The sequence below is a fragment of the Astatotilapia calliptera genome, chromosome 3 (genome assembly GCF_964374335.1).
Source record: "Astatotilapia calliptera chromosome 3, fAstCal68.1, whole genome shotgun sequence".
Lineage (NCBI taxonomy): Eukaryota > Metazoa > Chordata > Actinopteri > Cichliformes > Cichlidae > Astatotilapia > Astatotilapia calliptera.
Genome location: NC_137424.1, coordinates 49278684 through 49290994, shown reverse-complemented (window position 1 = coordinate 49290994; position 12311 = coordinate 49278684). Strand labels below are relative to the sequence as shown.

Below are 12311 nucleotides of genomic sequence, written 5' to 3'. Positions count from 1 at the left end.
GAGAAGCTTCTTCCATTCTGAGAAGAATTGGTGGAGTGTCCCAGATTTTAAGCCCTATTGGAAGTGTCCCTGACAGGGTCATGGACCAACTATTGATAAATGCCAAATCACACGAGCCAAGATTTGAAAACAGTATTTAGAGAACTCAAAACACCCCCCATTAAAAAGACATGTCAAGAGACCAAATGTGATATGATTCTCTGCATTTATAACAAATCTAACACCAAGGTTTTTGCAAGACTAAATAAAAAAACAGTATAAAACAATTTATAGGAAATGTTAAGCTTGCTCAGTTAATTGGTGTCATCGACATCAAAGGAGAGTTATTGTGTGTAATCGTTATAGAAAGATTTAGCCATCCTGTACAAATGGGGAAGAAAGAAGAAGAAAAAAAATGGATGGTAAATTATTGTGTCAAAGTTAGGATTTTTGTAACTTTCCATTTCACAATACATTAGATATGAACAATTCTTTTTATTATTCATGTTTACTACCTCCTGCATCATTGAATAATGAATTACTTAGGAATTTAGTTAGGTGATTCAAAGCCTATATGTCAAGATATGTGTTCAGTTTTAAATTAATTAATTATCATACATGTGTAAAACAATTGTTACTCTTTTTACTCTTTCTGTAACTTCATAGAAAATAACAAAAAAGATGATATATTTATACATTCAGTTTGGATATATCATCAACTGAATATGGCAATATTCAGTAGATGAGTGCTAGTCATTCTTCTTTGGTTTGCAGGAATTTTCATAATGCATTTGATGACCACCACCAGAACTGCACTGCTTTTAGCAGGGTCCAATATAACAGGTAAACAAGCATGCACTGCAGTAGCTCAATCAGTGTTTTGTTTAGTTTTTTTCATCCAGCCAGCCATCCATTTTCTTCTGCTTGTCCGGGGCCGGGTTGTGGGGACAGCTGCCCAAGCAGAGAAGCCCAGATCTCCCTCTCCCCAACCACCTCCTCCAGCTTGTCCGGGGGAACACCAAGGCGTTCCCAAGCAAGCCGAGAGATATAATCTCTCCAGCGTGTCCTGGGTATGCCCCGGGGCCTCGTCCCTGTGGGACATGCCCAGAACACCTCATCCAGGAGGCGCCTAGGAGGCATCCTTGTCAAGTGCCCGAACCACCTCAACTGGCTCCTTTCGATGTGAAAGAGCAGCGGCTCTACTCTGGGCCCCTCCTGAAAGGTCAAACTTCTTACCCTATCTCTAAGGGAGATACAAGCCACCCTTTGGAGGAAACCCATTTCCACTGCTTGCATCCGCGATCTTGTTCTTTTGGTCACTACTCACAGCTTGTGACCATAGGTGAGGGCAGGGACGTAGATCAACTGGTAAATTGAGAGTTTCATCTTTACACTCAGCCCTGTCTTCACCACAACAGACTGGTACAGTGTCTGCATCACGGCGGCCACAGCACCAATCCGTCTGTCGATCTCCCACCCCCTTCTCCCGTCACTTGTGAACAAGACCCAGAGGTACTTAAACTCCTCCACTTGGGACAGGAAGTGGTCCCAAGTGGAGTCATTGGTCTGCGGACCAAACTCTTGCAACGGTTGTGTAAGGACTGAATGGCCCGTAGCAATAGGCCAGACACCCATTACTCCTGGATCACCTGCCACAGCATCCCCCGAGAGACACGGTCGAAAGTCTTCTCCAAGTCCAAAAAACACAGAATGTCAAGAATGTCTTAACCAAGCCCGATAGGACTCTGGCTATTAAGAAATTCTTGCGCTAAAATATGTACTGTGCTTTCAATAACACATATGTGTTATTAAAATACGCCAAATGTTTTCCTTTTAAGCACATTTTACATAAAACCGATTTACCAGTAGGCCGCCATTGTTATTTACTTCTCAATGCACTCTGGGTAACCTTTCCAGTTTGAACCAGAGCAACCCGAGAGAGAGAATGAAAATAGTCAACTGCACTTAGTTTAGATGAAGATGAAAACAATCCGTCACACGAGGACGAGAGAGTGAGGGAAAATTACTGGTGTCTATGCGGCTACTGCTTGCCAATGACAACGGCGACTGAGAAGGTTTGTTGTAAAGCACCAAAACTTTTTGAAGCCGTATGTCTTAATCCAGATGTTCTTTGGGCAGCCCTTGTTAGCCTCCATGACCAGTATCCAGTCTTTAAGAAAGGGGACCAGAGGGTGTGTTCCAACTACAGGGGAATCACACTCCTCAGCCTCTCTGGGAAAGTCTATGCCAGGGTGCTGGAGAGGAGAGTCCGTCTGTTAGTTTTTTCAAATACATTTTTAGACTTTTTTTTGAGCAATGATAAACCCAGCTGGATTTTACTAAAATTGAAGAGATTTTTTGGTGATTGTAATGACAGTGCATTAATACATTGTCATACTTAAAGGGAAAACTAAAAGTAGACAAAAGTAGTAAGATCAGCTTAATCTAATAATTTCCAGTTTTTTGTTTTGTTTTTGTTTTTCAAGCCAAGAGGACACGGTTGGGTTTCGAGCCATATCTGAACTGAATTCTTGGCCAGCATTTATTGCAGATCTGTTTCTGACTGAATATTCCCGAGACCTACTGGATTGACGTGTTTATCAGAATCAGAATCAGAATACTTTATTGATCCCTGGGGGAAATTATTTTTTGTTACAGTGCTCCATTATAAACCAACATTAAGACAAGACAGACAATACGCTAACTAAGAATAGTACAATATATACACACACACACACATATATATATATATATATACATACATAAGTCACTCATTAATAAATAGCTAGAAAAGAAACATGTGTAGTTGTAGCAGCAAACAGTGTGTTAAGTGGATGCGTTGTACAGGGAGATGGCCACAGGCAGGAATGATTTCCTGTGTCGTTCAGTGGTGCTTTTCGGTAATCTCAGTCTCTCACTGAACGAGCTCCTGTGACTGACCAGCATGTCATGGAGTGGGTGGGAGGTGTTATCCAACATTGTCTTTATCTTGGACAGCATCCGCCTCTCCGACACCACCTTGAGGGAGTCCAGCTCCATCCCCACAACATTACTGGCCTTACGGATTAGTTTATTAAGTCTGTTGGCATCTGCTACCCTCAGCCTGCTCCCCCAGCATGCAACAGCATAGAGGATCGCACTGGCCACAACAGACTCGTAGAAAATCCTGAGCATTTTCTGGCAGATGTTGAAGGACCTCAGTCGCCTCAAGAAATAGAGACGACTCTGGCCCTTCCTGTAAAGTGCTGTGGTGTTTTTAGCCCAGTCCAGTTTATTGTCAATGTGTACTCCAAGGTATTTATAGTCCTCAGATTTGCCAACCAATTAATATTTTAAAGTTGCAGACTTTTTTCATCTCTTAAAACCAGCTTGTTTCTTAAATTCCTTATTTCATGTTTCTTGATTTCACGAGACAGATAATTCATTGGAACAAACTCACTGAATAAAACAGTATTTTAGAATAAAATAGTTATGAGATGGGAAACAAAATATATTTTTGGTTGGTAGGATTAACTTGAGTAATCAGATGTGTATTTATGCATGAGAAAGTTGATGCTCTTTGGTGATGCAGTTTGTCTGTTTTTAATTGAAGAAAGAAAGGCTAATCTGCTGGGTTTTTTTAAGTGCTTCAGCAGTATCACTTCATCAATAAATCCCTGACCTGGTATGAGGCTCAGAGCTTCTGCAGATTAAAGTACACCGACTTAGCAACCATAAATAACATGGATGATGAAAACCAGCTGATCAACACACTGGACGTGACATCATCATGGATTGGACTTTACAATGGACAGACCAACAGGTGGCTTTGGTCTGATGGCAGCGGTATAACGAGCTTCACCCAATGGAGCCCTGGTGAACCAAACAACTCTGGAGGAGTTGAGGCATGTGGACAGATGTATGATAACGGCCTCTGGAATGATGCTCAGTGTGGATTAGCCATGGCTTATGTGTGTTATGAAAGTGAGTAAATGACACAATGATCTTTAAAGCAAATGTAAACTGATGCAATTACATACAGTGATTAAGTTGAAATAAAACCTTCAGGATTTTGATATGAATTATTTAATGGTGAAGATAAATATAAATTTATATTTCTTATATCTAAAACAAAGAAAGAAAAATCATTAGCTGGGTAGCACACAAAATGATAGCCCAGGTGTGATTCTTTTAAATGTGTGCACATATATGAATCAATACACAATTACGATGGTTTAAGGCATTTAGCCACACTTTGGCCCTCCTAAATGTAAATCTGGCTCTAAAAATCTTACCTGATTTCTACTTTTCTTGGAAGAAAAAAGATGTCTAACTTCCTTTTATTCCTCTCTCCTTGTATGTTTTTAGTTCAGCAGGATGGCAGCAAGAAGTATGTGGTTTACACACAGGGACAAACCTGGCCAAACAGTCAAGATCTGTGCAGGCAGAAACACACTGATCTGGCATGTGTGCATACAGCACAGGAAAATTTAGCGATTGCTGCAGTTACAAACGTAGTGTGGTTCGGTCTGTTTAAAGATTCCTGGTACTGGTCAGATGGAACAAAGACCTCCTTCAGGTACTGGAAAAGAGGCGGAAGTTATAGTGGAAACTGTGTTTCTGTGGAAGGATCACAGCAGGGACGCTGGATACCAGCTGACTGTAACCAGAAAGCAACATTTATCTGTGAAGGCGGTAAGTTCCTGAAATACAAAAGCAATAAGTCATTTCTTGGAAAAAGTGTGATGTCAAAACTCGGATAGAAAAATAATAATATTCATAAGAAGGATCGCAATCAACACAACGCTCAGATGAACCAAAACAACTTTCTTCTTCCTTTCCTGGATGTAAGAGCATTCATCAAGACAGTCTAAATAATGGCTGAGATTATATTTCTGTGTTTGTATTCTGCAGGTCTCAAGCTAAAGAAGATGGTCATAAAGATGAAGGTGCAGTCTGATGTGGATCTCACTGACTCTACTACTTCCAGCCTATTCCTACAGAAGGTACAAACATAGCTTCAAGGGTCCACCAGGGGAAACTGGTTATACTGCAAGAGTTCATAAAATTACAGTAAACAGAACATCAACCAAAAACTACCTACAGAAAAAATTAATACCAGTATGCAAAAAGTCTTGAGTAGAGTCAAAAATATAAAAAGAGTAATATTTTCAGTGAAGCACATCTGAAGCACTTTGTTATTTATGACATCATGAACTCATCCCTGAGGTCTAGCAAGACTGTCAATTCTATTTTTATACATAATACATTATGGTCTGTGTGCATTTGTTTTTGAAAGTAATAGAAACTAAATAAAAATATTTAAATTCAACACTTAAGTATCTCCTCAAAGTCCAACTGATGATTTAAAAATGGTTTAATTATTATAGTTATCTTAATGTTACACAGACAAGTATGAAGCTGTGTGCTAAATCTGGAGAGTTCAGTTCAGTTTTATTTGTCATATGCAAGTTAGCACAGGGTCAACATCGCAATGAAATGTGTTTGATGAGCAGAAGACAGTCACTCAGCAGAATGGTACAGTAGAAAAAAATAAAAATAAATAGAAAAATAGTAAGAGCAAAATATTAATAACATGTAGTAAAAGAAAAAAGAGATTTTCAGTTAACTGACTAAATATATATATAAATATAAATAAATAAATAAATAAATAAATATATATATATATATGTGTGTGTGTATATATAAATATATGTACACACTAGTGATTAAATAAAGAAAATCTTAAATAGGAATGTGTGGGGAGGGCAGATGTGCACTTTTTTTGTGGAGTGGAGTGACCAGTGCAGATTAAACAGAGTACTTGTGAAGCTGCAGGGTAGCTTCTGTGTTGTGTGTGTTTAAGTGTTGTGGTTGAGGTGTCGTATGGCTTGATGGTGGAAACTGTTTTTAAGTCTTGTAGTCCGAGCAGACAGGCTCCTGTAACGTCTGCCAGATGGTAACAAGGAGAAGAGCTGATGTGCTGGGCGGCTGTGGTCCTTGATGATGCTGTGTGCTTTACAGAGGCATCGCTGAAGATAAATGTCCTGAATGGCAGGAAGCCTCATGCCAGTGATGTGCTCTGCTGCCTTCACCACCCTCTGTAGTGATTTAAGGCTGCTGGCAGAGCAGCTTCCGTACCAAACTGTAATGCAGCTCGTCAGCAAGCTCTCAATTGCACACCTGTAGAAATTTGAGGTGATGTTGGCGTTCATGTCAAACTTCCTCAGCCTCCGCAGGAAGTAAAGCCACTGGCGAGCTTTCCTGATAGCAGTGTCTGTGTGAAGGGTCCAGGAGAAGTCCTCGTGATGTTGACTCCAAGGAATTTGAAGCTGCTGACCCTTTCAACCTTGACACTGTTGATGGGTGTCAGGGACCAAGCAGTAAAGCATAAAGGACACAGGTGGTTTTAATTCAAAAAAGGGGTTTTATTGACCCAAAAATATATTTAACAAAGCCAAAACTTAAACAGGCAGACCAATAAAAGAGGTCAACTCAATAGACTAAACTAAAGCCTCAAACAAACATATGACAAACTGACCTGCTGAAATGACACACAGGGGAACTTAAATACCAGTTTAGCTAAACCAAATGACACACACGGGCAGTGCTTTAAGTGGCCCAAAAGAGGTGCCGGTACTCTATTTTTTTTCCGCCTCCCCTTTGGTAACAACAACTATATTGAATGGGTTTTATATACAACAGTCAACAGACAACCTTATACAAAATAATAAATCATTTTATTAGTTTGTGGATTTGCTTGAGCTAGAAAGAGCTACTGAACATAAATAAAATGTGCAAAAAGGTATTGAAATTTTTTTTTAACAAAATGTACATAAAATAAATTATAAACTAATTTGTATTTTGCTCTCTCTCTTGAGGGGTGGACAACTTCAGGCCTCGAGGGCCGGTGTCTTGCAGGATCTAGCTATAACCCTGGGTCAACACACCTGAATCAAATGATTAGTTCATTACCAGGCCTCTGGTGAAATTCCAGACATGCTGAGGAGGTAATTCAGCCATTTAAATCAGCTGTGCAATAATGGATTGCATTTATATAGCGCTTTTCGAGACCCTCAAAGCGCTTTACAATTCCACTATTCAGTCACTCTCACATTCACACACTGGTGGAGGCAAGCTACAGTTGTAGCCACAGCTGCCCTGGAGGAGACTGACAGAAGCGAGGCTGCCATATCACACCATCGGCCCCTCTGGCCAACACCAGTAGGCTGTGGGTGAAGTGTCTTGCCCAAGGACACAACGACCGAGACTGTCTGAGCCGGGGCTCGAATCGGCAACCTTCCAATCACAAGACGAACTGCCAACTCTTGAGCCACGATCGCCCCGTAGTTATTATTATTTATTACTTAGTTGCTTAGTTACTTTTTAAAAACATGATGCACAACCTGAATACATAATGAAGCAATAGACCTTTCAGCCCAATTCTATTTTTCTGCATAATACATCATATAAAATTGAATCAAATGAAAAGTCTCTTTTAAAAACTTGTTTTGTTAGTTTTAATCTTTTGATTTTATGCACATTCCATCAAGAAAAAAATCAACTATATGCAACTGTCTTTGACTTGAAGAAATTTGTTTAACCTCTAAACCTATTTTCTGCATATTCTAGCATATAAAATATTTTTTAGTGTGTGTTATAACCTCAGGATAAAAATGTTCAGAAACTCAAGTGCCAATTTTAGGACGTTTACTGATCACTTTCAGAAACAACCACAGCTAGTGGAAACACATACAGGAAACTGTTTCTCACATAACATTCCGGCAGGGAAAACCCTGAAAAACCTCTGAAGGTTCAGGGGTGCAACGCCCCCAAACATAATAACCATAGAACAGTAGAACATAATCTTGAGTCTTGAAGATGGTTCATTTCTTTACCCCTGAAAAATATACAAAAGCAGATTCAGCAAAATACAATCACAGTACACCAAATGAAAAATGAGAAATACTGTACAAATCATTTTACCTAGAAAAGGCTCCAGCATGTTTTGGGCTCCACTTTCCTTTGACTTTGGGCTTCGCAGTTTGTGGATGCTGCACTTCTCCTCCCTAGTGCCAACCATGTCTGCACATATGTTTGTGCGTTAAACTGATCCAAGGGTGGTCCGTTGCATTTCAGGAAAATCATATTTGAAAGCCTTTTGATGTCAAGAGAGTTTCTTTTATCTGTCAAAGTATCATTCATTGAGCTGAAAGCTCGCTCGCATTCACTTGTTGATACTGCAATGGTGCGGACAGCTGTAAGAAGCGGCTTCAGGGCTGCTGGTGTCTTGGAAGCTTTAAGGTCTTTATACGCCCTAAATCCTAGGACACTTTCCCTCTCCCCAACTCTGAATCTCTGACATAAACGTCTGACCGCTGCATCCCCATATTGAATATCTAGAGATGCAGGCCAGGAGTCAGACTGGAGGACCTTGATGTCTGAGAGGAGGTGACTATCTATCTTTTCAGATGAGGTTTTACTGACATGCGAGGAAGTTGTTGGAGTCATCCTGCACTTAACATTTTCAGCCAGCCTACGGAAAAATTGGCCATGGTTGATTTTTATAACCCTCTGATTTTCATGCAGGCATACATTTCTGAAGATTTTCTCCTTTTCAGCTTCAATGGCAGTTTGTGTGTAGGGACCAGGTGTGGATACCATTGACTCAAACACCCGGATTTGTCGGTCCAGCTGCCTGTCGGCTTGATCCAAAGTCATGTCCCGTCTCTGGAGCATTCTTGAGAGGTCACTGAGTTCTGTGAGAGCGTCATACTGTACATGATGCCAAGACCACAAAAGAAACAGTAGTGAGAACATCATTGAGTCCTTTGTATTTTGCTCTCTCTCTTGAGTCCCTGCTGGTATCAGCAGCAGCACTTGTAAAGTGTACCTGCAGAGCTTGGTAGTTCTCCCATACTGCTTTCACTGTTCTCTCACTTGAAGCAACCCAACGCACTGATAAAACACGGCCTATCACAAGGAGACGTTGGTGATTTTCACTGGAAATAGCTGACCGCAGGCACACGACAAGCACAGACTTTCCACTTATTGTAGTGGATTCATCAATGAGCACACACAATTTTCTTTCATTCATCACTATGTCATGGACTACCTTCTTTTTCATTTCAGCTGCAATGTGATTCAGTATATTTGCACATGAGTTATTAGAGTGCAGAACTCTGCCCATCTTGACACCATTTAAGACTTGCAACTGGACATCTATTGGCATGTCTGTAAAGGGACGCCCATGCTTGCCAATCTTATAAGCTGCTCTAAACACATTGAAGTTGAAGCGTAGTCAGCCTTTCTCATATCTTCAATGTGTTTTTGCATTGTATTTTGTGTTGCCTTCTCTTTTATTTCAACTGCTTTCTTGTGATAAGTTGAGTCTCTGTGCTCTTTTATTTTCTTTCGTAGTGAGTTTTGTTGTGCAGCCTTGTCCCTTCCAAAAGACGAGATTAAGCACCCACTCCACTCCTGCGACACTCTCTGCCCTTGCTGCATGTCCACGCGAGCACAAACTTGACTACACACACTACAACCCAACTTTTGATTTCTGCTGATCAGCCACTTGTAATTTGTGGAGAAATACCGGACTTGTGCTTGGGACCAACATTCTGGCCACTCATGCTCGCTAACGCGGCTGTTGTCATCGGTAGAAATGGTGTCATTCTCGTCCTCGTCGTCGCCAAAAGTGCCGTCGTCCGCGGCTGCGGCACTAGTGCAGCTTTCATTAGCTTGCGTCTGACCTGCAGCGATATCATTCTGGCTCGGTGGGGTGTCAGCCAGCGAGTCCTCTGATTCTGACCTTGTTCTTTTACTACTCAGAGTCTGAAGCCAGGAGAGCATATTAAGTGTTCATTGTTTTTGTATTTTAACCGAGCAGCTGTTTGCGCGTTTTACACACCCTCTCCGGACCACGTTGAGTTGTTGACATGACAACGGCAAAAGCGACGCATGCGCTTTTCCCTTGTAAAACACATTGGTGTATGGGTAATGTAGTCTCTGCTCTCGGTGGGACGAATTAGGAAGCGTGCTTGTGAAGGGCGCTCTGAAAAGCGGCAGCGCAGCCAAACGATTATAACAGATGTGCAAATGAGAGTACCGGTATGCTAAAAGCACGTTCTGGGCGCATGGAGAGGTGGCGGTACTGAGTACCGGCGCGTACCGGCCCACTTAAAGCACTGCACACGGGGGAAAACAAGATGGCTGCCATATAACCAACTAACACAAAACAATTAAACAAACATGAAACACCCCCCAGGCAATGAAGCATGTGGTGCAATCCAATTAGGCTGTCAGTGGTACTTCAGGTCTCGCAGCCCTTTGCCACACCTTTTACCAGACAGGAGAAGCCAACCCCCAGGTAACTCAAACAAAGAAAGATGTATTAATATAACATAAAACAGAACTTTGACCTTGCAAGGTTAATATGTGTGCACGCCATATAAACATTGGAAGGTGTGATGGAAAAATAAATACATTTAATAAAGAAACAATAAGTAGACTATTTTAAAGTAGTGACTGTAAATTAAACTAAAGTGAATCAACGGGTGGTGAGGTGTGGAGCTTACCATGTGTGGCATGCCATCACAATGTGGATGGGCTGGTCTTCCCTGACTGGTTGTTTCCCGTAGTCCACTATCATTTCTCTAGTTTTGCTGATGTTGAGAGTCAGGTTATTTTCCAGACACCACTGGTACAGCGCCATCACCTCCTCTCTATAGGCCGTCTCATCATTGTCTGTGATGAGGCCTATGATGGTTGTGTCATCCGCAAACTTGATGATGATGTTGGACTCGTGTTTAGGAACAGGGAATATAGGAGGGGGCTGAGCACGCAACCCTGTGGCGTGCCTGTGTTTAGGATGAGTGGTGAGGAGGTATGCTTACCAACTCTCACCACCTGGGGCCTGTTTGTGAGGAAGTTTAGAATCCATCTACAGATTGTTTTTCCCAGCCCGAGGTCGACGAGTTTTGAGGGGATGATGGTGTTAAATGCCGAGCTGTAGTCGATGAAGAGCATCCTTGCATATGTATTCCCTTTTTCCAGGTGAGTGAGAGTATGTCAAACAATTCTTTTCTTTGATGGTATTTTTCTTTTAGTTGGAAACAATCCTGAGAGATCAAGGGGTGACTGATGTCCAACTTAAATATAAACGTGTATTTCAACCTCAGTTGAAGACCACTGAGAACACGGGTACGAGAGGCCTCCGTACAGGGAGCATCTATCATGCTAACCTTAATTCGAAACATACCAATCATTTTGTGCAAAGTAATTTAGTAAAAGAACAAACAAACAATCAGTGAAAAGTTTTTTTTCCTCTCTTTACAGGATGCTGAGTGCAGAAGTGCCAATGTCGTTTTACTGCAACATTAGTGGTTATAGTGGTTTGTAGAGCTGATGGATGGAAACAGATTATTTAAAGATTGTTGCGTTCCCCAGCAAATTTATTTACCCTATACTTGTGTAGTTCATAACAGCTGATGTATATTCTAACCTAAGTTATTAAGTAAATTAAACTTTTACTTACTTTAAGAGTGTAATTAAAACAGTAGATCTTGTCCTCATTTCCCCCCTAAGGTTTTTGGTCATAATATTGTAACTATGGGTGGGAAGAAGAACCTATGCAACATAACATTAAATATTGTAATAATATGAACTCAAAATCAAAGTGCTAATAATAGATGCAAATCACTTTCAAGTTTTGAAAGCTTTGCATTACAGTGCTTTGGACATGGCATCTAAGTGCTTTATTTTGAAAAGACTTTCAATTTTTAAAAAACAATTGTGTGAAGAAAAATTTTTTCTGCTTCTTTCAGTCAGTAGAAAAAAAAACAACATATTTATAGCTGCAACCAGACTGCTCCATTACTTTGTAGTGACTCTGATGTTTTCATTTGGTCACCATATTGTTATACGATAGCCATCTCTCCTAATCTGTGTTTATGGAGGCATGTGTTCTGTCTACAATAAAATAACTCTCTGAATGTTGAACCTTCTTATCCAGTGTTTTTCTGTTGTATTTATCCCCCCTTGCCTCACAGCACAGGTCTGAGAGAGATCATTTTTACAACTAACAGTCTGAGATCACCCGGACAGGTAGAATCTCAGCCATGATAAAACCTTTCCCATAACTCTGGTAAGATGTTCTAGTCTATCCCAAAAAAATACAGTCATCCACAGTGGCTTCATGTGTCTGGCCCGTCGGTGTGTGGGAGCTGAGTCTTCAGTCCTGCAGAGAATACATGCAGGAAGAGGTGGAACTTCATTTTTATGGGCACACAATCAGCCAATCACATGCAAAGACTGAGATCACACCATTATGTGAAAGAAGGGCAGACGTTCTG

General features: G+C 40.9%; 1 protein-coding gene across 1 annotated transcript; it reads left to right on the top strand.

Moving 5' to 3' along the window:
• Positions 1–754: 754 nt before the first annotated feature.
• Positions 755–11958, top strand: LOC113013893 (macrophage mannose receptor 1-like). Its single transcript, XM_026155117.2, has 6 exons — positions 755–822; positions 3604–3942; positions 4327–4653; positions 4873–4964; positions 11067–11160; positions 11296–11958. Exons 1-6 carry the CDS (start codon positions 765–767, stop codon positions 11301–11303), a joined length of 918 nt encoding a protein of 305 aa, XP_026010902.2. The 5' UTR covers positions 755–764; the 3' UTR covers positions 11304–11958.
• Positions 11959–12311: the final 353 nt, after the last annotated feature.

Excerpts from the sequence above, each read along its gene's own strand:
- LOC113013893 (XM_026155117.2), top strand. The coding sequence starts at position 765 with ATGCATTTGATGACCACCACCAGAACTGCACTGCTTTTAGCAGGGTCC. Across the intron at positions 3,943-4,326 it reads GGCTTATGTGTGTTATGAAA|TTCAGCAGGATGGCAGCAAG; the intron begins GTGAGTAAATGA and ends GTATGTTTTTAG. Across the intron at positions 4,654-4,872 it reads AACATTTATCTGTGAAGGCG|GTCTCAAGCTAAAGAAGATG; the intron begins GTAAGTTCCTGA and ends TGTATTCTGCAG.